We start from the raw sequence: 26194 nt of genomic DNA, 5'->3' as shown, positions 1-26194 counted from the left end.
GAGAGAGAGTCAGAAGGAGGACTTGTGTTTTCATTCCGTCTTTGCTTGGATTCACACACACACACACACACACGGAGTGAGGTGAACATGCTCTGCTTTAAAGGTGAGACTTCAGTGTTTCATTCTCTTTCTGACAGCGCAGCACTGCGGCTAATGGAGGCAACAAAGTGCTGCTGCAGTGCTTTAAACTGCCGTTACCATGGTTACAGCCATGATGCTCCTCTGAGTCGCGTTGGTTCTGGTGGCGGTCGGTCGGTCTGTCTGTGGGTTCTTCTCTCTGCTGCGTGTCAGCCGCTGTGTGTCTGTTTGTGTGTTTAATGAGCGGCGGCCTGTCGAGGCAGGCCGAAACATCCCATTCAGCTTCTCACACACACGCACACACACACACTCAGAGCGGCTGCAGCTGCACCAGGCAGAATAAACCTGGTTCTGCTCTAACTTTAGTCCGTTGCAGTTTTTTTTTGCCTGGACTTTTGTTTGTCTTTCAGATCTTACTTTCTTCTCCAGAATCTGTTTTTGTGTTTTTTTCTCTTTTTTTATTCTCCTCTCCAGCGAATAACGGCATTAAATCCTCTTGACAAGCATAACTTTTCTTCTTTGGTCCTATGTCTGACGTTTTTCTGCTTTTTAAAAACACAAAATCTTACAAAGTATTTTGGTCCAGTTTCTATTTCAGCCTCTTCTAGAAGCTAAATATTTCTTTAATAATAATATAAGGGTTCTAGTTTCACAGGTAAATTATTTTACTTATAGGAAAATGTCTTATAAGTGAATATTTTGCAGCTTTCTGTCTAATTAGTTATTTTGTATTTTTTCGTTCTCTAATGGATTTTCAGCAGCTGATCGTTTAGTTCATCTTTAAGTGAAACATTTTTGCATCTGCATTAAATGAGAGTTATAAATGAACTTTGCTGCACAAATGGATCCAATTCATATCCAGTAATATGGAAAAGTAAACAATAGAGATGGAGAAATTGGTAAATGACATCACTAGCTTTAACTGACAATGACAACAGAGAATAAATCCAGTTAGATTCAATAATATTTCCATTTAAACTGGATTCAGTTAAACTGGGTCAGGAAAACTTTCTATGGAGGAATAATCAGGTCAAAAACTGGAGGAAAGTCTCGTCTATCTCGGCGTTTACAGTTTCTCAAAGCTAAAACTAAAATCCATGATTCTGCCTGGAACTTCCTGGAAGTTTTTGATGAAGAGGTTGAAGAAAAGCTAAGTTTCTAGTTAGTGCAAATTTGTCTCTTTTAGCTTCTGCAACAAAAAAATTGCGGCACCAAATCTGCATCCCGTGTCCGATCCAGTTACAGGAATCAGTCTTTAATCAATCAGTTGAATTTATTTGTACAGTGGAGTTCAGCAACATGGAAGTTCAAAGTGCTTTATATCATAAAAACATAAAAATAAGAAGTCATAGAAACAGCATACAGTCACGTTAAAGTCCATCTTTAGTGCTGAAGTGTTTTAAAAAGTCGACAGCTTCCTGTTGACTGCAGAACATTTTACTGTAATTTCCTGTTTTTATCAGCTTATCTTTGAAATCATGACTGAGTGGAAATGCACTCAGCTGTAATAAACCAGATAAAAACAGAGTCTGACTTCCAGAAACTGGATTATTCTGTCAGTATGAGGACAGACAGAACCAGCTGATGGACGGAGTCAGTCAGACGATCCAATCAGCCGATAATCAAACCGATGTGACAGGAACTCTCCTGTTTCTCTGTTTGGTTTCTGTTCTGCTGCGTTCGGCTCTGGGATGATTTAATGTTCGCCTGGAGGAGCGTCTTTCACCTCTCTGCTGCTCCACTTGTTTCCTCTTCAGTGTCATTAAAAAAAATCACCTGGCAGATCCTCAGTTTTCACTTTCAGAGCTGCTGCAGGTTTAATCCTGATGGATTCTCACGCAACGGCAAACTCAACTTTTTGTCTCTCTGCTGTTTTTACACATCTGAGGACGTTCTTCTGGAGGTTTCTGATAATTTTTGCTGCTTTTTGAGCTGCAGAGTTGAAGTTGTTCTGCATTTGTGTTGGTAAACGAAGCCTTTTTGGCTAAATAAGTAAATAAAAACCAGATTTTTATTGGTAAACATTCAGCAAAACATATTTAATTTTGCTCCTCGTTCCTGTGTTTGTCCATCATAGATGTAACATGATGAGTTTCCAGTAGCAGTCAGTGTTGCAGGACACCTCAGACTGATTGTCTCATGCTAACATGCTAACATGCTAACGGCACATTTGTTCCACATTAGTGTTCTGATGACATCATCAGCTGCTAATCCACATCCTTTGCTTTTGCTGTCTGGTTGTTTATAGGAAGATACTGGAGTAGGGGATGTGATCCATAGAGAAGGGTGTGAATACTTTTCCATGTCTTTATTTATATGTATTGTTTCTGCTTCAGTTGAATTATTTTGTTGCTACTGTGAAAACTGAACTCTTACTTTAGTTGTTTTTAGTTCAGTGACTGTTTGACTAAACGGCTGATGGATGTTTTCAGCGTCTCTAAACTCCAGGGTCTATTTTCAGTGGAGGATTAATCCATGTTTGAACTTGTCCTCCTGTCAGACTTCGCTTTGATGCTCTTCTTTTCTACAGAGGAAAGCAGCAGCATGTCAGCGGCTCTGAGCTGCAGCTCACCTGGCAGATGCCACCTCCTGGTTTCTGGAGGGTCAGAAATGAGTCGGGAACATGTGGAGGTAGAAACCTGTTGACTCTGGCCATCTGCAGACCTGGATAATCCCTGTTAGCAGATTAAAGCAGGCAGAGCGCAGGCAGAGCGCAGGCTGGTTTCTGGAGGAGACGAAGGTTTGGGATGTTTGTTTTGTTCTGTGAAGGAATGAGAAGAAGCTGCAGAGTTTCACTCTAAATCTGGACGTTTTTTTGGTTGTTTTTGATCAGGAAAGGTGGTCAGACATGTGGAAATCCTTTTAATCTGAAAAACCTGAATTCATTTTCAGTGTCGTGGGAAAAACTTTGATGAACTTACTGGATTTACTCTGAAGAATCTCCTTTGACTCATTTTTCAGCTTCAACTGCAGAATTAAAAAGTTGCTACATGCAGGACGACCGATTACTTTCCTCTGCAAGATTAAACAAGTTAAAGGCTTTTGTTTTGAAGTGCTACAGCTTTAGAATTGATTATGTTTTTGAACTTAACTAGGAGAAAAAGTGTTTTGCCCGGTTTTGGAAACATTATTTCATGAACGCTTTGTGTTGTCAAGCTAACAGTGGATCTATTTTGGTACTGATATCATGAGACATTTCATGAATCAGGCTTCGTTCTCCATCTAGCCAATCAGACAGGATGATTTCGTACGTCGACTGTCTGGGCGGCGAGGGGGCGGGGCCTGGAGCGTCGTCACAATGCTGGAACGGCGGACCCGACGAAGAGCGCGATGAGCTTCTTCCGCGCAAGATGGCCGCCCTGCAGCCGAAGACGGAGGGCAGCCTGAGGCGGCGCCTGCTCAGCGCCAAGATCTACCAGCAGCAGAGCGCCATGATGGGGCTGAACGCCAGGCCGGCGCCACCTTCAGGTGACAGGAAGCCCCTCCCACCTCACCTTCAGGGAAACCCCTGGCTCCTCCCACCGCGGCAGCATGTTCACCCGTCCCTCCCACTGGAGGCTCATGGGAAACTCTTCTTCTCCCCTGAGTCATGTGGGAAGAGTCAGACCTCGCCCCTGCAGGTGCCACGCCCCTCCTGCCCCATCCTCAGCCATCGGCGCCGGACCAGTTCCTGCCCCCCGTCCCCAGAACCCCGCCCCGGCTACGCCCTTCCTGCCCCCAACCTGTTGGACGTCGCAAACCCTCCAAAGGAACCACAGGTGCCACCGCAGTACCGCTACCAGCCCACCAAGAGGCACAAGACCAGATGTCTTTGGTTCCGACGTCGCCAGGGGAAAGGCTCAAAGCAGGAAGCCTTGTCGACCACACCGCTTCTCCAGAAAGGTACGGCTCCCAGCCTGGACAATGTTCTCATTTTACACCAGTTAGAGGTTCTTCTGGAACCAGTATACTGCCGTCAGACATTCAGTACTTTGGTTTCAGTTCATTGGATGTGACTTCTTCTGCTAGCACTGGTTATCAGGAACGAGTGTCAATGGTCTGAATCGTTCTGTCCTTTGTCCGGTGTGGAGTTTTCCCAGTTTGGCCCCAACCAGCAAACCTTTTGGTCTGGGTTTGGTTCTGGATTGATGGAAGGCTACGATGTTTGAGTCTTGGTTTGGGTCTCATTGTGGCATCGTCTCATGACAGTACCTCACTTACCTACTTCAGTGGGAAACTCTGAATTTTGAAAGCTTGAAATTTTATTTTAAAGTTTGCTACATTATCATGATTACAGCAACGGTCTTAAAAATGGTCTCACATTGGTTTGGTCTCGTCTTAATCTCTGATTGGTTGCTGCCTTCCTCAAAGTCTTGGTCTTTGGCCCACTGTTTTTGCACCTTATCGTTCGATAGATTCAGTTCGATTTGGGACCAAAATGGTAACATTTGTCCCATTTCCAGCTGCTGTGGTTGTTCTGAGTCAAACCAACCAAACCCTTTAAAACCTGTTCCCCTCCTCAACTGTGGGGGCGCTGCACCAAGAACCACTGAAGGAAATGACATGAAAACCTCCGAGCACAACTTCCTTCTCCACAAAATGGAAACAAAAATTGAGTTATCAGATTTTAGTGGTTGCATAATTTCTCTCTTGTCTTCTTTTCACCACAAGTCATTTCTCATGCTAGCGCGTTAGCTTTGGTTGTATTTACCCAGAATGCCCTGCGCTGTAGCATGCTTCCTGCTTTTGGAACGGTCTGCGGTCCACTTGGTGTTCACATATCGAACCGCACCAGAGTTCACTTCAGCAGAACCCAGAGGGAGGTTTGTAGACAGACCAGAGTTCAAGACTAATGAGAATTCAGCAATAAAACTATCATTAAACAAAGAGTCTAACTAAATAAGTAGAAGAAACACTCGCTGCAGTTCTTACAGTTAAAGAAATGAAGTTTCCATTTCTTCTCATTTCCATTTTCTGTTATTCAAACTGTTTCAAAGCCATTAATATTTGATGCTGTTTCTCCTCAGCAGAGCCGATGGAGGTTCTTTAAATGAGGATTATCTGGGTTTTCCTCTGTTTGGCCCCAACAGGCCTTTTACTTTCCTGTGTCTCAGCAGGAATCGCTGCTGCATTATTGATCACATGATCAGTGTTGACACTAAACTGATCAAGTCTGCTGAAAGTTTGCTCCTGAAATGTGTTGGGGAATGTGAGTCTTTGTTTCCCAGTTTCTACTGGTTCTCATAGCTGCAGAACCTGTAGCCTGCAGCTATGAGAACCTCTCTCTCCCTCTCAGATCAATAATGCATCACAGATCTTGTTCTTCTCATAACTCGTAGCACAACCGGCTCCCTGTGTTTCTCCTAATGACCTCCTCTGTGTGTGTAATCTGCTCTGTGTGTATTTGTGTTCATGGATTAGCAGCAGCTCCATATGCTAAGCTACAGGCTAATTCCTGTTCCAGCAGATGAGCGGCCCGTATGGCTGCAGCAGCTGCTACCTGGCAGCTTCACCTCCGTCAGCCATGGTGACGCTGGAAAAAGTCATTTCTCCCTAAAATAACTGGTTCACTGCTGAGACAAATGATCTTTGCAGAATTGATTCAATTCAACCATATTGGAGGATTTCAGAGCTTCAGCTGCTTGTTAAACTGTTGTTTTGTCCATGTGTTAGTAGTCATTCTGAGACTGGACACTTTTAATTTGTAATCAGGTTAATGATTTTGTTGCACAGTACAACACAAAGTATTTATGTTTTTATAACCAACTTTTAATAAAAGGTAAAACCAGGAGACTTTTCTTCCAAAGCAGCTGTTTAGAAACAAAGTGACCCAAATCCTGTTCTTATTACTGAAAATAAATTTATTCAATTGAGCCCCAAGAAAAAGAAAACTAGACACTTTCCTTTTAATGCAGAAAACAGGCAAAATCTGCTAGATTGGATTAGGGCCATTTTAGGAGAAAACAAAGTAGTACATTTTTGCCTAAAAACACTGAAATTTTGAGAACAATTTCAGAAATTTTCTAGAAAGAAATTATTTTTTTTTATTAATAGAAATTTTCTACAAAAAACCTGATTAATCTCTAAATTTACTCTTTTTTCTATCTGATGCGCCGTCATAAAAATCTCTTAAGTTTTAGATCTGCAATAAATATCAGGTTTCACTTGTTGCTTGAATATTGGCTGATTTATTTTTGTTTGGCCGACTACTTTTAAATCTACAATTTTAATTTTGACCCACATGATAAAACATTTGGACCCCCCTGCTGTAGATAATCTTACGATTTATTCCTGGTGATCTGATCCGGTAGGAAGAACGTCGGAACCGCTCCGATCTAAAATCTGATTTATCCAACATGTTTATTGACCATTTTAATATTTTGTATGTGAACTAAACATAATTCTGTTATTTTTAACATCTTCAAGAAACTTAGGAACGTAAATAATTGATTTTTCTGTGTTTCCTGATTCCCGCCCATCTTTCCTGGCTTTCTTAATGGTGACGGTTCTGATTGAGCCTCTTGGTTCTAAATATAACAGTGAGATAATTTGCCCTACTTGGTGTCTAATTATTGAAACTAATTACAACAGTGAGGAGATGGAGATGAACAGACAGGGAGGCCGTCAGCCTTGAACACTGTAATTAGCTGCTCCACATTGTCGACACATTTACCAACTGGAACTGTCCCAGTTTGGCTCTGGTGATGGAGGTGAACCCAATTAACCACTAAAACTAATTATGGAGGACGGAGCTGAAGGACGGTTCAGCTGCTGGTGTTTCAGAACCTTAAAGTCCAGTTTGGTATCTGCTTCACCATCAGCTGATGATTCTCACAGAACAGTGAACAAAAACCATTTAGAGTTAAATATCTCTTCTCTTCATAGGCCTGACTTCCACTGGAAAATGTTACACCAAGACCAAGAGGTTTCATTAAAGATGCATAAAAATCATCTGCAAACTACAGAGTCTGTGGACAAACTGGTCACGCTTCAGCTTTTACCACCTTGAAGCATGGAGTAAGGTCAATGCTGCAAATAAAACACGACAAAGGAACTACAGACACAATATAGCATCAAAAAGATGGCAGGAAAAACACTATAAAGGACAGAAGGACGAGGAAAAACAAAGATTGAACTGCAGGGAAATAAAAAAACCGATACAAAGGAGGCATCAACCATCTGAACTAAACTGGAAAATGTTCCATTAAATATACATTAGAATCTACATATTCCCAATAAACACGTTGAGGTTGAAAAAGGCTTTAAAGCAACACAAACCCTACAAACATCCAGCTGCTTTAAGAGCTTCAAAGTGACAGAATAAAACATGAAGGATTCATAAAATGAGACATAATGAGGCCTTTTATCACTCAGCCGATGCAGAACTCGGCTCATTATTTCCTGGATTTTTCCTCTAAACCCTGCGGATGGATTGTCCTCCCAGCGACACCAGAACACAGAGAATAAAAGATAAAACGTTTCACATCAGACCCACAAACAGCCCCTTCCTCTTCATCTTCAAAGCAACACGTTCCTGCAGCGTCTGCAGGTAACCTTCATCACCTGGTGGCTCCTGAAGGGCGTGCACGTGCACTGGCGTCCTGCCCGCGTGGGAGGGGTGTGTGTGTGTGTGTGTGTGTGTGTGTGTGTGTGTAGGTGTGTGTGTGTGTGTGTGTGTGTGTGTGTGTGGAAGTGAGAGAGGGAGAAAGAGGCTGGGGGCGAATGAGAGAGAAAGAGAGAGAGGAGTGGGAGGAGAGCGGCGTCGCAGCGAGCGGAGCTGCATTACTGCTGCTGCTGCAGCCGCAGGAGTGTGTGTGAGTGTGTGTGGGTGTGTGTGAGGCTGTGTGGCGTCGTCATGGTTCTGATCGGAGTCGCCATCAAATCCGTCCTCAGATTCCTCACCAGGACCACAGGTAGGAGACGCAGCGCTGAGGATCAGAAACTGGGTCAGTCAGGATCAATAGATATCAGTTATGGATCTTAGAAGATGACCTCATATCATCCTGCTCTGTGATTGGCTGTCGGGTTTTTGCATTGAACCAAACATAGTTGAGGTCGACAGTTTGATCTGTGTTCAGATTTCTTTTCTTATGACCTGTGAGTGACTGACAGTAGGTGATTGATTGATTATTGATCGGTAAACCGGTTTATTGGTTCGTTCTGCTCAGTGACTCCTACCAGAACTTCACTGTTTTATGTTCGTTTGCTTGGAAACATTTCATCTGTAGAGGATCTGCTGTGTTGGGGGAACCGGACCCTCAGGAGATGTTCTGGACGGTTCCAGAGGGTTTTACTGGTTACCAGTAGAAATAAGAGGCGATTGATCCATGATGACCCAATATTTGAACATTTTAATCAGTAGTAACTATATAATTGACACTTTTAAGTTCTCATGAAACATTCAGTGTTTTGAGGATCTAAACGTCAGTAAAGCCAAACTGAAATCTCAGATTACCATGGAAACCATTTTAGCGCTACCACAGAAGCTAATAGCTACAGCGCCAAGGAAAATGATTTTGAAATGTTTTTCAGCTGACAAACGTTTCTAACATAGCAGATCTACGTTAGAAACAATTAAAATTAAAAATACTTTATTAATCTTAAAGTGAAATTAAACAGAGAAACTCCAACAATCTGCCACCTTGAGCAGAGCTTTACAAAACACTGATGAAGACGTAAATCGTCACATTTTGAGCAGTAATTGATCTATTACAAATACATTTCCTAATCCCGTTGAGGCGCCATGATGGAGGCTGGAAGTCAGAGTCTGAAGTTTTGACTGATTTTCTTAAGTTGTTTTAGTTTCCAATGTTTTTCATGCTAAGCTACATGACAGTGGAACGTTTTCTCCATTTTTACTATTGATTAGACGCGTCTTCTCCATAATGTGATACTTGATTTTATCTTTATAATCTTACTTACTTATGAAGTTTATAAATGTTAATCTTCTTTACTTATAAAAAGCTTTTGCTGAAATCCCATGAATTCACTGAGAGCTGCCCGTCCTGACGACTGACGGCTTTTTCTCCATCGTCGTCTTTGTTCCTCATCAAAACGTTTACGATAAAATTAAGTTTAGTTTTCATCCTTGTCTTCACAGTGAAATCAAATAAAGTGATTTTAGGCTATAAACTGTCAAGCTGTACAGTAGTTAACGTTATTGTTTTGGCGTCCATCATGGCGGAGTGGACCTCTTTCTGAAGAGCGTGACATCACGTGTCAAAGGTCAATACTTGGTTTGACAGACAAGGACTAACTGTGTCGTCTCAGAGACGTTTTCTGGACTGAATGCAGAAGTCGGTTTTAAGACGATAAACCTCGTTTTACACGAATTTGATTATTCAATATTTGTCTGATCTCCTGATTGAGTTTATTCATGTTGCAAATAAAATAGAAATGTTTTAGGAGTTCACAAGCCTGTGACCATTTAAATGGTCGTCTGTTTTTATGTGCCAGCGTTCTGGCTCCCATTTATAGAAAAATGAGAGTTAAATGGGACATCTGTCCACACACCTGTCCACTGAATCCCCCTGGAAGTCAGACGGCCTTTCCTTCAAATTAAAAGCCCCTGAAGCAGGGAGCCGGGGTCACCTTGACGCTGCTGAGAGCTGCAACTTCCATCATCAACTGTCTCGGTGTGAGAGGAAATCTTCTGAAACGAGATTAAACACAGAAAACCTCACAGTGATTATTCTGTCTCCGTCCGTCTTTGTCTTTGTCTCTGCAGCCGGGGACAGGGACAGCAAATGGTCCGTTCACTACAGTACCCAGAAGCCTCCGCAGGGTCTGCGCTTTATTCCTGGGAAACGGCGGTCGGGCAGCGCTGATGACCTGCGAGGTGAGATGAATACTGCTGGAGTCTGACCAGATGGAGAGGAGAGACGAGAACAAGGACAAAGACAGAAAGAGACAAAACTACAGAGTGCACACTGACCACTTTAAATGATTAGTCTTTCTGCTCTGAATTAAAATAAAATGTTTTTCTGCTTTACAGCGCAGAGAAATAAATTGATGGGTTGTAGTTTTCTCTTCCCTGGAAGCTTTGAATCAGATTTTATGATCTTTAAATGAAAAGGTATTGATCTGCAGACATGTGAGTGAAGAAATGAGTGTTGCAGTTGGACTGCAGTGGCGCACTCTGCTGCAGCACTGCTCTGCTGCAGCACTGCTCTGCTGCAGACTGCATCGCAGCAGCTGCAGCACTGCTCCTCTTCACAGCCAGCAGTAGCAGGTCTACCTGCTGATTGGCTCTTCCTTTTCTTTCTGTCTGTCCACAGCTTACAACGGGCTGACTCAGCATGACTGCTTCAAGCCCCGCCCACCAAGTCCCACCTTTGCTCCACTGTGCGGTCTGGACCAATCAGAGGGCGGCGCTCACAGAGGCTGGCGGAGCAGAGGCAGAGCAATGGTGAGATGGTGTCAGTGACTCATGAATATTAATGAGGCTGAAGCGACCGCAGGGAAACGGCGGCCTAATGAGTCATGAAGCGATGACTACACACTGCAGATTATAATCCTGCAGGGATTATTTTATATGAAGCCTCATAAACAGAAACACATCCATTAATTATTCATCCAGAGACTTTGCTGCTTTGACATTATTTCATTTTAAAGGATTGAAAAGCTTAATTAACCCTTCATTTACTCTGCAGCTGTGAAGATGTTTGACTTCTGCTGCCACCTGCATTGCCACTGTTCTTGCTGCATCCAGATGACTAATCGTTTTGTTTTTTTGTCCTCTTTCTCCCACTCATCTCTCCTCCTCTCAGAGGTCCAGAGTCTTGGACTTTTTCTCTCAGTCTTGTTTTTCAGTTTGTTTCAAGTTTTCATTTTGGAGGAGAAAGGTAAACGGGGACCAAACTTCCTAAAGTTAGTTTAGTCAGTCGTACCTTTAGCTCCCTGCTAGTCGACATTTAAAACCTGAAGCATAAAAACTGGCATTAAACTGTTTCTAGTTGAGCTGAGCTGTAAATTAAACCTTGTTTTTTTTTTTTTATTGTCAGTCTTCAGCGTCTTCAGATGAAGATGAGAAGTTCTTCCTCCCCAACCCGCGACCCATGACCCCACTGGTCCTGAATCCCATCAGTCTCTCTTCCTGCTGGGATGATGGATCCGACACGGAGCCTCTTCAGCGCCTTCCAACGCCGGAGGAGAAGATGAGGCAGCAGGCGGAGGCCGTTGCAGCTGATATAGTTCCTATCAACGTAACGGGTACAAAGACCAGAACCTCTGGGTTTGACTCAATCTGTGATGTTACAGCCTTTAAAGATGGTTTGACATTTGTTTGTGATTCAAGTTGGTCCTTAAACCTGATGTGACCTTCTTTTAGATTTATTATATTCATTTTAATTTACAAAAAGATTTATACTTTAACTGCTAGCAATGCTGTTGGTGAATTAGCAACTGGTCCAGAAAAAAATCTTGCTTTTGTTATGATCACATGGCACATCAGCTTAACTTCTGAATATTAAGTAGGAAAAACTACATTTTTTTTGGCTAATATCACAATTTTCTCAAAACTACAACCTTTTTACATTTAAATTGTTTCTTAATTTCTCAATTTAACCAAAGATTTAACTTTTTTTTCTTTTTACCACATAAAGACCTCTTATTCAGCTTAGAGACATTTAGACACACAGGACAAACAACCATGTAGCAGCCAGGTAGCAAAGCAACAGTCCTAACAATTGTGCAACACCTTAATGTGACCAAGTAGTTTTATTTATTAAGCCAAATCATTTATTTCTTAGACCAAAGCAAATATGAAGTTGGAATGAGAACTTTAAAAGAATGTTTCAAACATTCATACCAAAAAATTTGAGATTTTCAACCAAACTAAAGATTTTTTATTCCTAAACCAAACCAGTTATTCTTGAGTCCTAAAAACAACAAGTAGTCCATCATCTTAAAGGGAAAGAAGCAGTTTGATTTATAATAGTAATAGTTTGATTTATTTAGTGTAACAATGTATTCTGAGTTGTTTGTAATCTGTTGCCTAAACTCCAAAGATGGAGTAATTTGTAATTTGTTGTTTATTTGCCTTTAAGGTGAGAGTTTTGACCGACAGGCCAGTTTTCGGAGAACAATCTCTAATGGAGACTCGTTAAACCGAAGACCTCATAAACTGAGCCGCCGTAAAACCGTTTCTGCAATATCGGACGATGTCATCCCCAAGCCCTCGGTTCCAGTGAATCTACCTGGCCAGTACTCAACAGTGGGTCGACTTCCTTCCTCATCCTCCTCCTCACATCAGCAAAACAGCATGGAGGAGGCCATGGAGGAGAGTGAAAGAGACAAAAAGGAGGGACCGTCTACCTCCAGGAGAATCAGAGCCCCAAAGGGTGAGGGCATGTCCAGCCTCATGGCCTCCCTGACCGCCTCACCAAATGTTGGCAAGCAGCCCAACTCCTGTCACTCGTCTTCCTCTGAGATCGACAGCCTCCCCCGTATTCCCACCAACTCCTCTCTGAGTTCGGAGGTCAGCTTTAACAGCACCACCTACAGGACACTCAGTGCTTCCTCATCTTACAGCCAGGTCAGTCCAAGAAAAATAGTGCCACGTTGAATTAACCACAGCCAAGTTAAAGGTTGTGTCTCTTTTCTTGTCGTTTTCTCTGCAGTCGCAGGATCAGCAAGGTTTCCCAAGTGATTTCCAGCCATTGTTGCCCTACGATCCTAATGTCAGAGTCATACCCCAATCTCCTTCTTCCTCGTCGTCTTGTTTTCCTTCTTCTCCTGTCAACTCCTGCATCTCTGACACCCCCAGCCAATTGCAATCAGAGTGGTCTTATCCCAGTGATAGGCCTTTAAATGACGGCTCTTCTCACTACCTCTCCTCTTCAAGCATCGCTGATTCTGTGTCTCAGTTTAGTTACCAGGCTCTGGCCGATCATACCATGACCCAGCAAAATGCCCAGAACTTCTCTGATGGTGACTCCTGCAGTGGGGAAAGCTGGAGCTACAGGCCTCTTTCTCCTACCTCCAGCATCCACAGCGGTATCACCCAGGACACAAGATGTGTCTCTGAAGAAGGCTGGAACTGTGAACCCCTTCTTTCTTCTGGTCGCTCCACCCCTCTCTGCATTGACAACGCCTCCCTTTCTTCAGAGAAGATGTCTTCATCTCCCTTGCTGAACCGGGAGAAAAGGAAGTCCAGCACTTCAGCATTCTACTCTCGCTCTATGACACGCAGCATCTCCCTACACAAGTCCAAGCGCCCACCTCCCCCGCCACTGCGCTCCGACTCCTTGAGGCGCCGGCCAGGTCGCAGCAAGGCCTCGCGTTCAACAACAAGCCCACGTCCTGACCGGAGTCCTCGTGTGGATCGTAGCACCTTGCACACACCTAAATCATCTCCTCAGACCTTCCCTGACCCCTGGGTGCCCAGGAGCAATGCAAAAAGACATCAGAGTGGTCTGAACTGTGGGACAGTCACAACCTTCGAGCCTTTAAGTCCAAACTCCCAGAAGGCAACTTCCACTGACTCCGACCCTTCCAGTGCCAACCCAATGAGCCCCAAATACTGCCTAGCGCTTAACCCTGGATATCCAAGTTCAGAGGATAAAGATCTGAAACTCTCTCTCAACCATCCACCTGACTCCTCTGTTGCTGGGCTTCAGCGCCTTGCCTCTCCATCCAGTGGTTACTCCAGCCAGTCTAACACCCCCAGTCCTGGAACTCCAGTCTCTTCACCCCACAATCCTTCCTCCCCTCTTACAGCAAGCCCAGAAGCATTTTCCCTTCCTCCAGCCACCCCTTTCTTTAGCTCATGCTCTTCAACCTCACCATTTTCCCCCACAGCCTCTTCCCTCCCCAGGACCAGGTCTCGAGGAAAAGGGAAGCCAAAGCCTCCAGTGCCACAGAGGAAGTCATCACTTCTCTCTTCCTCATTTTCCTCCACCTCCTCTCTCTCCTCCTACACCTCATCTGACTCCTTAGCCAGGCAATCACTTCTCCCTCCTCCTCCTCCACTTCCACAGTCCTCTCCCCCTGCTTCCAAGTTCTGCTTTCAAACTCCTGATCTTCTTCCTCCTCCACCTCCTCTTCCTCCCCCTCCACTCCCACAGTCCACTTTTCCAGTCCCTGAGTTTTGCCTTCGTGCTCCTTGTCTTCCACATCCTCCTCCACCACCACCTCCTCTTCCACAGTCTTCTCCTACAATCCCTGGGTTCTGCCTCTCTGTCTCTCCAGCTATCACTTCTATGCCTCCACCTCCTATACAGTCTCCTTCTTCTTCTCCTCCTTCACCACTTACAACTCCTTCAAAACCTGAATTTTGCCTCCATGTTCCTCTGTCTTTTACCAAGCCTCTTCCACTTCCCAATGATCTCCCACCTTTATCTCTACCCCCTCCTCCTCCTCTACCTATCCCCACCCGGCCTCCTCCTCCTCCCTACTCTTATGCTGTGAGGCAGACCTCACATCATTCTCTGGGCTCGTCTGTACCATCCCACTTTGATCCTTCGCCACCCTGCCAACCTTCTCAACCATCTTTTGAATTATCTGACTTAGCCGACTCCCCTCCTCCGCAACCTTCTCCTCCATCACCTGCTCTCTCTGAAGCTTCCTCCTTTTCCTTTCTCCCATCAAGTCCAAGCACATCTCCAAGGCCCCTCTCTCATCTGATCACCCCTCAAGCTTTGCAGTGTGTCAAACTCCGCTCGGTCAAAAACCAGGCAGTACAGCAAACCGAACATGACCCAACTGACAGCCAACTTCACACTGAAGTTAGTGTGTTACTAACTAACGGTAACCAGACGGAAGAGACTCAACCAGACTTTGATGCATTAAATGAGTCCTTTCTTGATTGTCTTGCCAATGCTGATGGAGACATGTCTCCACCTGGAGCAAAACAGGCTACCTATAATACAGCTAGCAGTGACACAAGTCCATTATTAGCCAACAGCAATGGCCGAGTCAGTACTAAAGTAAAACAGACAGAACTGTATTGCAAAGACCCAATGAAAAGTGAGAGTGGGATTTCCACTGCAGAGTCAGGTGATACGAAGCTTCAAAGACAACAAGGCAGCTCAGTTAGCGAGAAAGACCATGACTTTAAGCTTAGCAAAGAAATCACACAAAATGTCCAGGTCAATGGGCAACAGAATAAAGATTCAGACATGTGTCCCCCTATGGCGAGTGTGAATGTCTCCAGTCTTGACAGTCCATGGGTAAAAATGTGTCCTGATGATGATGACACATGTTGCATGAATAATAATATCCACAATCCTCCATTAGAGCAACCTTCCTCAGAAACAGACTTCGCAAAGGATATAAAGAGATTGAGAGAAAAGAAGACCAACGTAACAGAAAAGATAAACGAATATGAAAGAAATGAAAAGAATAAATCAGAAATACAGAATAAGACTGATGTGAAAAACAATAATAGGGATGTTCAGTCAAGCAGTCCAAGGAAGCTGTACTCTCCAGAGAAACCTGCCCCCCCTAAGAAGCCTGATCTTGGCATTCTGGGTCCCTTGACATCCCCAAAGCCTAGAAGAGTACCAGGAGGGCCGAGTAGCCCTGGGCATAACACAGAGTCCTGCCCTAGACCTAACACTTTAGATTCCTTTAACAAGCAGTCCCATATATCTAGCAACATGCCATCACCAAAGCACTTGACAAACACCTCTGACAATTCAGAAATACCAGGATGCTCGATGAACTCAAGAAACTCACCTGCCAGTTCTCCTCAAAGGCAGAAGCCACAGATTTTGCACAAGAAGCCAGATCCTTCGTTGACCTCTCCCAAAACAGCAAAACCAGCTTTTGCATCCAAACACACTGGAGAGAAACTCAAAGGGACTTCAGCAAACAGTCATACTTTAGAAACTCAGACCACAATGGAAACCAGAAGCACCTTAGAAACTAGAGCTGGTAATACTTACAACAAATCCTGCAGCTCATCACAAATGATCGATGTCTATGAGACCCATCACTCTTCAGGGTCCCCATCAGTGGGGATGGGTCCCTCAGGAGTCCGTGAAACCACTTCTACCTGGACAGAAGCAATTCAATCTGGGGTGGCTGAGCCTCGTTTTGGTAGGATCATTGGGACAAGGCAGCAAGATGAGGAGATAACCAACCACAGGAGGTTTATGAAGTCCTCACTTGCTGAAGATGAAGATGAGGAAGAGGAAGGTAGAGTGGAAGACAAGGAGAGGAAGAAAACAGTCATGATGATGATGTCATCCCACAAAAAAGGTAAATCCAGGAGAGTGAGGAAGAGGCGGCCAGGCCGACAGTTGTTGATGATGTCACCAAAATTGGAGCCCTCTCCCTCATCGTCATCATCGTCCTCCTCTTCGTCATCATCTTCATCATCATCAGAAGATGACCCAGATGTGATAAAAGAAAGGGTCGACAGGCGAAGGAAATTCAAAGTTTGCAACCAAGAGACGAGTGACTCTGAAAGCTCGTACACTCTGATTGGTCAGAGCAGGTTTTCCCTCAGCAGTTTGCTGTCAACTGAGAGCCTGCAGGGGGAGCTATCACTGCCAGACCTCCTGATCAAAGAACCAGATGAAGAGGAGGAAGAACCAGGAAAGGAAGAGCCCCAAGGTGATGAGGCCAAGGAGGCTAGCAGGTCTTCAGATGGTGAGTTGCAGACATTTTGGTTACAGTAAAGACGAGGCAATGCTGGACTCTTCAGGTTATTCTCATCAGAGCCTTGAGAAGTTGAAATTTTTACATAGAAGTAATGAATTTATAGAATTGTGACCAACTTCCAAGGATTAGAACCTACTATTGGATGTGTGTGCTTTGCTTGTTGTGCACTGTACAACTAGCATTGAGTCATACAGTAAGAGTACATACTTACCAGTGACCCTAAAATCAGTCTACATTATTGGGTTCCAGTGCATCGTCCAGTGACAGGTTTAGCTAACAGCTTTAGTCTTCAGGTTTTCTGTGTCCATGAACCAAATGGCAGAGAGCCAGTGGTTACGGCCCATAGTCATGAATCAACTTGTCCCATGATCCACTCAACCTGGAAACTATTCAGCTGCCCTCACTGTTTAGATAAACTGTTATTTGTTGTGTCTGAATGTTCTAGTTTTGATGGTTCTCCTCAAGTGATACACGGTTGGAAAACTCAGTGATAAACTGGTTATTCTTATCAAGTCTATTTTAGACATAATAAAAGAGAATTGATCATTTGTTTTTCAGACGATGTGTTCGTCAACGTTTCGGCGGATCAGATGTTGGTCTCCGGTCGTCCTCGAACTACAGAAGATCTGTTCACCATCATCCACAGGTACACTTCAGTTCATACTGAGTTCTGGTATTCTAACAACTGACAATACACATCCTCATATCTGCTTGATCCCTTCCTCTGCCTCTGGAGCAGTGCAGTATGGGAAGGCACCGCATGAACATGTCGGTAATCAGGTTGCAGGTAAACCTTCGAATTGGGCAGTAAATATGTAGATGGTGCAGTTCCAAGTCCTGATTCCTGTAACGAAGCACCGAAAAGTGAAATCAACCCTTGTTACCTAAATATGTGCATAGTCTCCTATCTTGTTTCCTTGCTCCTTTCATTCCCACTGACCCTTACCCTTCAGTTAGGCTTCAACAGCTTTCCTCCCACATATTTGTCCCTTTAAATCTGGTTGGCTGAAGCAGGTTAACCTCATTAAGAGGCAATTGATGTGATTTGGTCCAGTAGTTGTGAAAAGTATTTGGCCAAATCAAACATCTTCTCAAACTGACCGGACACAAGGATCTAACTGGTGCTTCTTGTCTAATTTTCTCAGATCGAAGCGAAAGATGCTTGGAAGAAGAGACTTTGGAGAACTCCCTCTGTCCTCCTCTTCATCTTCGTCCTCTTCCCCTCCAGAGACTCCCACTGAACCCCACCTGACCCAGGCAGCAGGGTTCAGGAACCCCAGGTCAGCCAGGAGTGAGAGTTTTAAGGCTCTGCTGCTGAGGAAGGGCAGTCGAGTCGAGGCGTCTTCCAGGATCTCGGCAGTGGAGCGCCTTTGTGTCGGTCAGTTTCCACCTCCTGCTGACCCTCAGAAGACGCCTCCTCCTCCCCTGACCTCTGACCCGTTGGATGATGGGAGGTCCAGCAGCTTTCTGACTGTGAACGCCCCTCCGTTATCTCCCTGCGCGCTCTCCATGATGTTTGGCTGGAGGCGCCGGGATCTGATGCTGCTCACCTCTTCCTCACCCGTCCTTGTCTTCTCCTCCTCCCACATGCGACCTCGCTCCCTCACTCCCCCCTGCTCCAGCAGCCGTCGGTTCGCTGGACGCTGCCGCCTCTTCGCCGCCCCCATGACCGCCATCTTGGAAGGGGAAAATGAGGAGGAAGATGGAGAGATTTTAGTTGGAAGAGAATCCAGTCTGAGCATGGTCGAGGCTTCTTAACCGACACGCTGACAGATAAAAGCAGCTCTGAAATGTGTGGATCAACCTGGACTGATTAGACTGAAGCCTCCCACATAAGCCTGGTTCCAGCCCTTATGGGTCCCCTCATGACCGTGGACTGAATTCCTCCAGAACCCAAACTCATTAGTTGTGTTTCTGTCAACATTTTTTTAAAGTATTGCATTAGAAACAGTTGACGTAATATTCTAAATAACTTCCTCAATAACACTCACTTGTTGAGTTAATGCTCTAAAGTGGAGAAGGAAAGATCAGATGTAGTGAACACTCCCATCCACTGGTGGGTCTGTGCCTTACCAGAGGCACCAAACCAGAAATATTTTAAAATCTGTGCTAGCTAGCAACCTCTACTTTCTGATTATTACAGCCATGCGTACATCAACATCTGACGAAATTAATCTTCAGCCTGGTTGATGGAAACACATCAAACTTGCATCGTCTTTTTTGTGACATTTTAAAAGTTCACTCAGAATAACAAAATAACTTGGTTATATTTGAAAGCTTATCAGTAAAGCAGTTGCTAACTGATCGTTAGCTTGCAGGGGTGCAAGTGCAAAAGCTTTGAAGTATGACTATTTACCATTTTTCCTGAATAAACTCAAAGCAATACTCAACATACTGTATTTTACAATTGTAACTTTGACTCTTAACAGTTCTGGGAATTTGATGGAAATGTTGAGAAACCCAGTTTCTTTTCGGAGCATCTTCTCAGTCGGACTCTCCACTATAAACTCTGTTTAACGTTGGACTTTATCTGCCTGATTTACTTTTTAATATCGTTTACAGTTTCCACTGATTTTAGTTTTACTGCTGGATGTTTATCTTATCTTGTGATGATGTCACACTTTTAAATCCAGTTTCATCTCCACATGTACAGTTTATACATGAGATTAGAGGTTCACTAGCGTTTCTCCTGAACTTTTCTTGTTTACAGTATAAAAGTACAAAGCTGCACAAAGTCAACATTAATCTTTAAATACCCATATTTACTAACCTGGAGTCAGTTAAAATTCTATTATCTTTGATTTTGAGGACAGCTGGCTGTAAAGTTTTTATTTCTCTACACTTGGAGACATAAATCATATTTACTATGAATGTTTTAGTCTTTTTTTATACATCGTCATGTTTATAACAGTTTCACTGAAATATATGGAAACAATTCCACTTTAACTTTGTTTGGATTAGAAAAAAAAATTATTTTTAAGTGAGATGCTGTAATTTGTGTTTCTGGTTTGATTTGGGTTTTTACAGGTTGAGATATTTCTAAACCTGCTTTCCTCTATTAAGACGACTGAAATGAATGCGAAAATATTTGTTTCCTGTAAATAACCCTGTTTGGCTCTACTTTCTTATCTTGTTTTCATGTTTTTACCTGATTTCTTATTTGTAGCATCTCAGTAAGTAAGAGTCTGTTTGACTCTCCAGAACTAGACGAAGTGGGAAAAAGATGTTTAATGGCTAAGAGGATGTGCTGCTGTTCAGTTTGGGGACCCGTTTGTTTCCTCTGTGAATGTTAAAGCAGGTTGGATGTAATAAATGTAAAAACAGTTTAGAAAGGAAGGAAGCACTGTGAAGTAAAACAAAGAGATGGAAACTGAATGTGTTTAGAAAGAAGAGTTTATATGTAAGAAGATGTTACTGAAGCAATAAAGAAAAAACTCTGGATTCGTCTCATCATTCCTGAAACATCTGACCTGTAAACTCTTTTTTTTTAATCATTATATTTTTCTTTTGCATATATTTTCTTTGTTATCCCGTCAACTTCCATCCTGTCTACACTTATTCCAACTTTCTGTGTTTTGGGTTTTATTGTATCTCTAGTGTCTGACTGCCAATTCTGCATCCTGAAGGAAGGCTGTGATTGGTGCAGACCGGTGATGACAGTAAATGGTTGATTCATAGAGATAGAGCGTCTAGAACCGCCATCGGACGACGTAAATGGCAGCTGAACCAAACGATGCTCAGTTCTGACCTTTGTTTCTGTTTTTGAAGGTGAGTGTCGTTTCATTTCTCTGCTTCTGTTAAATCGAACCGAACTGGTGCAGGTATAGATTTTAAAGATTTTAATAAATGTTCCCATAGGTCATAAAAGGTCAAAAATGTTCATTTGTGCTGCTTTTGTTTTGGGAGTAAGATATTAATGACGACCTCTGGAAATATTTATTAATATCTTTAAAAATTGATGTCAAACAAACGTTTGACATCAATTTTGTTCAATTTAAAGAAGATTCACTCATTTTTATCTTGTATATTTTTCAGCCGTTAGCCGGTTTTGTATTTTTCCTCTTTTGAGTCTTTAACTGATGCAGTTATTTCTTTGGCCACTAGGTGGTGACCTTGAGCCACTGCTGGCCTGCAGAGAGAAAAGTGGCGCTTACCTTCAGATTTATTTATGGTTTAACTCTTAGTTCTGAGTTGAGTTTGATCCCAAAAGCGAATCTGGCCTTTAGAGATCCGGCTGAGTGAACCCAACTTTAACCAGAAAGTAAGTTTTAGAAGGATCTGGATGTATAAAACTGACCCCAAACAGTCTGGAGAGGACTGAGAAGTGTTTTGGTTGTTAAGGGTTCTTGAAAAGCTCCAGTGGTTCAGTCGGTGTTATGACAACCTGAAACGTCTCAAGTCAATCGGAAGCTTCTTAAAACGGCTCAGTGAAGCTTCAGACTGTTTGAGTTCAGATGTTTTTCTGTTTTTACTTTAGGTTTCTAATTACTCCGTCTCTGGAAGAGGGATACCAGAGTTAGATAGTTCTGCATCATTTTTCAAATACGGGAATGATTTTTGCAACAACAAAAATACAACATGAACAGTTTCCTTCCGTTTTCACCAGACAAGCTTCAAGTTTAAAACGGTTTGGGAGTATTTCTCTGTTTTTATCCTGTTTGCCGTCTTATATGTTCTGTTTGTATCTGCAGGGAAAAGAATCTAGTCGAGTTAATTACAAGGTATGTAATAAATCACATTTTAATCTAAAACTTTCGACAAAATAAGAAATACTTTCAATTCAAACTCCTTTTTGATGCTACATTTGTCAGAAATTTAGCAAAAAACAAAATTTTTGTCTCAACAACAAAAATATTTATTGTTTTTACTCTGTTCTTCAGAGTGGAACAAAGTTCATCTTTCCAGAGTTTCAGGAAGTCCTGATCATTCAGGGAGCTTCTTTAGGCGCTAACATTAGCATGTGCAACATGTTGAATAGATTCATTGCTAGCTCCTTTTAGCACAACCTGAACACAATACCAGTCTTTTTTGGTGACCAATCGGATCGTTTTGAGGCAGAAATTAACCCCCAGAAGGCCGAGAGAAGCAGCTTCATCGTCCATCACTTAGCTTGTGCGTCAGATTTACAGGTTTACCAGAAACATGCAAATACAAAGGTTCCCATTTGAGATTTTTGTGTAGAAAAGAAGAAAATGCAATATATTTAACTAAAAGTAAGTCTCAGACTTATTTATGCAGGTTTTCAGGGCTGGGGAAACCAAAAGGAGCTGCAGGGATGCTTTTGGACCTGGTGCCTGAGCAGAATGGTCCAGGACTAGCAGACGATGCTAATGATGATGATGGACAGCCTTCAGATGGTTTCATCCAGCAAGTTTCAGTTCAACGCAGGAGAGGTGAAAACCTTCAAAGGTTTTGGGTTTTAATAAGTTCTGAAGGTTCAAGTTTAGGGACTTTTGGGTAATTTTGCAGGAATTAAAGAGAATTTTGGAAGTTGTCCCAGTTTGACCCCTGACCCTGAGCGTTTTGGATGTGCAGAATAGTGCCGCTGGTTAACTCCTGCAGATATTTCTGCTGATCTCTGTGAAGAACAAGTGGAGTTTGTTCGTCTCTCTGCCAGCAGATTCAGACAAATCTCAGCATTCATGTCATGAAGACTCAGTCGGTCCTGGAGGGAGAATCCAACAGGAAACGTTTTTTGTCTCGTTATGTTTCGCCTGCAGACGTGCAAAGTGCTGACACAGTGGATCGTATTGATCTGATTCTAAATGCTAACATTCAGCTGTGTGGATGTTTGGTTCTGATGTTGGTCTGCAGGGAATAAAAAGATTTACTGGCATCTCTGGAGCCTGAACACATAGTTTACCACGGATCAGCTGACCTTTGACCTGAACCCTAACCCAGTGTGTTTAACGAGTGTCATTATGGAGGCACACAACTTTATGATTGTCTGAATTGTGAGCCAAAAATATCAGTGCTGTGTTTTTCTCCATCGTTGTGCTGATTTGTTCAGCAATGCTCTGGAGTTCAGCTGCTGTTCAGTCAGGGGTGGGCCGACCGGGCCGGTTCTGGTCCCAGCCCACTGCCTTCTGATCCAGACCATCACGTCTCAAACTCCTGTAGTTGTTCTAATCGCATGTGAGGGGAAGAATCGGGGGAAATCTCTCGTGAGTGCGTCTGTGTGTTTTTCCCGTTGTCACGGTAACATGTTGACAGTGGAGGAGCGTTAGCACGCAGGGCGGCTGGCAGAACGGAACGCTTTCAGTCATCTCAATCATCGCAGCGAGACTTCGCCGCCCGCCGCTGGCGTGCCAGCAGCCTCACTCTGCAGATCCCACTCTTCTTCTCTGAACTCCAGGAACGTCTGCATGTTCCCTGAAGTTCAGATCATTCCCACGTCTCTCCTCACATCTGGTCATCACTGAATCAACCTCTGGAATCAGAGACGCCGTTTGTAAAGTGACACAGTAAAACATTAACGGCAATAATTTGGTTAATTTAATCTGTCAGAGAAAAAAAGGCTGTATTTTCACCAAATGTCACTGCTATAAACAAAATATTTAGTTCACACACCAAATATTTAGTTTAAAAATAAAATATTTAGTTTAAAATATACATAATTTAGTTTACAAACTAAATATTTAGCTTTCAAATTGAATATTTAGTTAGGAAACTAATTATTTATGTCCCAAGTAAGTGTTTAAGTCTGAATATTTGGAACTAAATATTTAGTTCCAATGTAAATACTTACCTTTTAAATTAAATATTTGGTTAGGAAGGTAAATATTTAGTTTCCAAAGTAAATGTTTAGCTCCAAGTGAAGCATTTTGCTAGATAAATATTTATTTTACAAACTAAATATGTATTTCAAACTTAAATATTTAGTTTTGAACTCTGATATTTATCAATGTTGGAATAATTTGGTGAAAACTGAAAAAGAACAGTTACATTATTTCTCGCTCAGACTAAATAAACCAAATTTTTGCTCTTAATATTTTACAGTGTAGCTTTTCAAACAGCTTCCTGTTCTGTAAGGAAACGTTTCAGAGTTAAGGGAACGTCTGTGGTTCTGGTTCTGCTTGCAGCTGATTCTCCACAATGAGCCGTTTTTATCCAGAGGAAACAACCTGATCATAAGCAGCAACTTGCACATAATGATTACAGTGATGGTCTCGGTAAACTTTTCTATAAAATCAGTGATTTTCAGTCCAAGAGTCCGAGCTGATTTTGAACTTCTTCCAGCCTTTTCTAGAATCCGACAGTCATCAATCAGTCTGCAGTGTTTTCTCCTCAGTGTGGGAGTCTGACCCCCTGATACGGCAACGCAGAGAGGTCAACTGTTTTTAAAATGACCTTTAATGGGTTCCAGTGGTTCCAGTGGGAGGCTGCTGTGAGTTCTTGGAGCTGGTCCAAAGCCGGGCATGTAGGGAACGCGGCAGCAGGTCTGGATCTGAACGAATGGCAGAGAGAAACGGCATGAGTAAACAGATGCAGGCTGAATGAAGAGCATCAATATTCCTCACTCACATTCCTGCTGGGTTGGATCCAATCGCCGAATTCCCTCTGCAGAACCTGCAAACATGTTCATGAAGCCGACGATTAGTCTGAGCTGATAGCAGCGGGACCAATAAGGGTGGAGCAGCAGCAGGAGGTGTGTGTGTGTGTGTGCGTGTGCGTGTGTGTTTCAGATAATCACTGTTTTCTGCTAACATGTTTTATACCTCAGTTCACTTCAAAAGAGAGAAAAATAACTTACAAGTAACTTTTCAGTTTTGCTATTTTGAAACTGATAAATTTCCAAGTTATTTCTAGAAAATTTCAGTTTTTAGTCCCAAATTTACTCCTTTCTTTCATCTCTAATATGCCGTCGTACAAATACTGAATCCTGTTACAAACACAAAACTTTAATCTATTTTATTGGCATTGAATGTGATAAAAGAACAGAAAATATTTCATAACTGAAGAGGTAGAAAAGCAACAGCCAAAATGTTGTATTCTGATTTCATGTAAACTTTTTTGTTTGGCAGCATCATGCTGTGGGGAGACAGATGGAGCCAAATCAATCAGCGGCAGCAGAGACCTGAGTCTGGGGTCGAGGGTCAACTTCCAGCAGGAGAACCCCCAGTCAAAATTAGAACGGCCTAGTCAAAGCTCAGAGCTAAATGAGGAGTGTCAGCGTGGAATATTTTGCCTTCCGTTGAGAGGATCGCTGCTGCTGCTGCGTCACGCTGCCTCCGCGCGCGCTGCTTCATGCCGACACGCACGCGCCTCCTCCTCCTCTTCCTCATTTCCGTGATCTGCTGGAGTTGAGTTGCGCGTGCAGAGCAGAGCAGACGCAGGTCCGTTTCCACAGAGGGTTCAGATTCTGATCGGTACCTGATCAGCACGAGCTTCGGGTCGGTTCGGGTCTGTTCGGGTCCATTCTCCCGCTGCTGCTCAGAGGCATGAGCCGAACCGGACCCGCTCCAGCTGCAGCCTGCAGAACCGACTCTCTCTCCTGCTGATGAGGATGATGAAGGACCCGCTCCACGCGCTCCGGCGGCCCCGCGCGCAGCTCTAAGATGACACCGGGACTCGGAGCGCGGCACGCGGCTCGGATCCACACCAACCCGGGGTAACACGTCACACAGACACGAAAGGAAGCGGAAAGTTCGGGTCCCCAGAGACGGAGAGGGAGAGTCCGGGCGCAGAGCGCGGAGCGGCGGGGAGAGGAGGCGCAGCGAGCCGCGGGGAGCCGCAGAGGAGAGGTAACCGAGCGCTGCGGGACGCTGCGGGGAGTCCCGCATCACGCTTCAACTCTCATCATGAAACTTTCTCATCCCAAATCTTAAACATGGAACTTTGTTTTTTAACAGAAGCTGAACTTTGTCTCGTTCCTGCAGGTCCAGTGATGCTGCTGCCGCGGACCTCCGTCCGGTCCGCACTCCTCATCCTCCTCCTCCTCCTCTTCATCCTGCTGCAGACGCCGGGACGCTGCCAGGCGGCCGCCCGGCACCGGGGCTCCGCTCCCCAGGCGGAGGCGCGCAGGGGCCGCAACAGCCTGGCGCAGCTGGTCGCCCGGTACCGGAGGGGCCCGGTGGGCTTCAGCGGGCACGAAGCGGCGGGTCCGAAACGGCCGAGCCGGTCGAACCACGGTGAGTCCAGACAGAACCGGGTCTCTGGTCGGAATAATACAGCAGCAGACACCTGCTCCAAAATTCAGAGTCCTGATTGTGGAAACAGTTTCTTCTCTATTTCACTCTTTTACTTCGTCCAGCAGCATAATGCTGCCACTACCGTGCTTCAGACAGATCAGTCTTTGTCTCGTCTGACCATCAAAGTTTGCATATTTGGAAGGAGTCGGTTTAACAGCAGAGCTGCTCTCTGTTGCCGGGATACTGAGGTTTTATTTGGTGAGGTTGACGCTATTTTGTTGGTTTCTAAGTTGTTTTCAAACTTAGAAAGTTTTTTTTTTTTGTTTTTTTTTTTTTTTTTTGGTTATTATAAAACAGCCGTGAAAAAATTTATGGTGTGTTGAACTTAACTAGTAAAA

General features: G+C 43.7%; 2 protein-coding genes across 9 annotated transcripts in view; both read left to right on the top strand.

The window, feature by feature from the left end:
* Positions 1-20104, top strand: LOC106940850 (NHS-like protein 1). 6 transcript variants are annotated; one of them, XM_015023701.1, is made up of 10 exons: positions 2645-3960; positions 9785-9895; positions 10335-10465; positions 10827-10901; positions 11061-11268; positions 12105-12592; positions 12678-16653; positions 17224-17311; positions 17405-17452; positions 17811-17901. In XM_015023701.1, the coding sequence occupies exons 1-9, from the start codon at positions 3318-3320 to the stop codon at positions 17427-17429; spliced, it is 5745 nt and encodes a 1914-aa protein (XP_014879187.1). In that variant the 5' UTR covers positions 2645-3317; the 3' UTR covers positions 17430-17452; positions 17811-17901. The 6 variants fall into 6 exon arrangements, with proteins under 6 accessions (XP_014879183.1, XP_014879187.1, XP_014879181.1 ...); XM_015023697.1 differs by lacking the exons at positions 2645-3960; positions 17405-17452 and adding an exon at positions 1-103 and having other exon boundaries at positions 17811-20104; XM_015023695.1 differs by lacking the exon at positions 17405-17452 and having other exon boundaries at positions 2657-3960; positions 17811-20104.
* A 5226-nt stretch (positions 20105-25330) lies between these two features.
* The window catches only part of LOC106940851 (protein FAM150B-like), a 12139-nt gene continuing 11275 nt past the window's right edge, over positions 25331-26194 (top strand). For all 3 annotated transcript variants that reach the window (XM_015023704.1, XM_015023703.1, XM_015023702.1), the window contains exons 1-2: positions 25331-25409; positions 25545-25796. In XM_015023704.1, coding sequence (XP_014879190.1) covers positions 25553-25796 — 244 coding nt within the window. In that variant the 5' untranslated portion in view covers positions 25331-25409; positions 25545-25552. The remainder of the gene's footprint in view (positions 25410-25544; positions 25797-26194) is intronic.

The sequence above is a fragment of the Poecilia latipinna genome, unplaced genomic scaffold, assembly GCF_001443285.1.
Source record: "Poecilia latipinna isolate Pla-1442-1.1 unplaced genomic scaffold, P_latipinna-1.0 Scaffold3391, whole genome shotgun sequence".
NCBI classification, from domain to species: Eukaryota; Metazoa; Chordata; class Actinopteri; order Cyprinodontiformes; family Poeciliidae; genus Poecilia; species Poecilia latipinna.
Note: the sequence above shows the minus strand (reverse complement) of the source record. Positions and strands in the feature narration are given on the sequence as shown.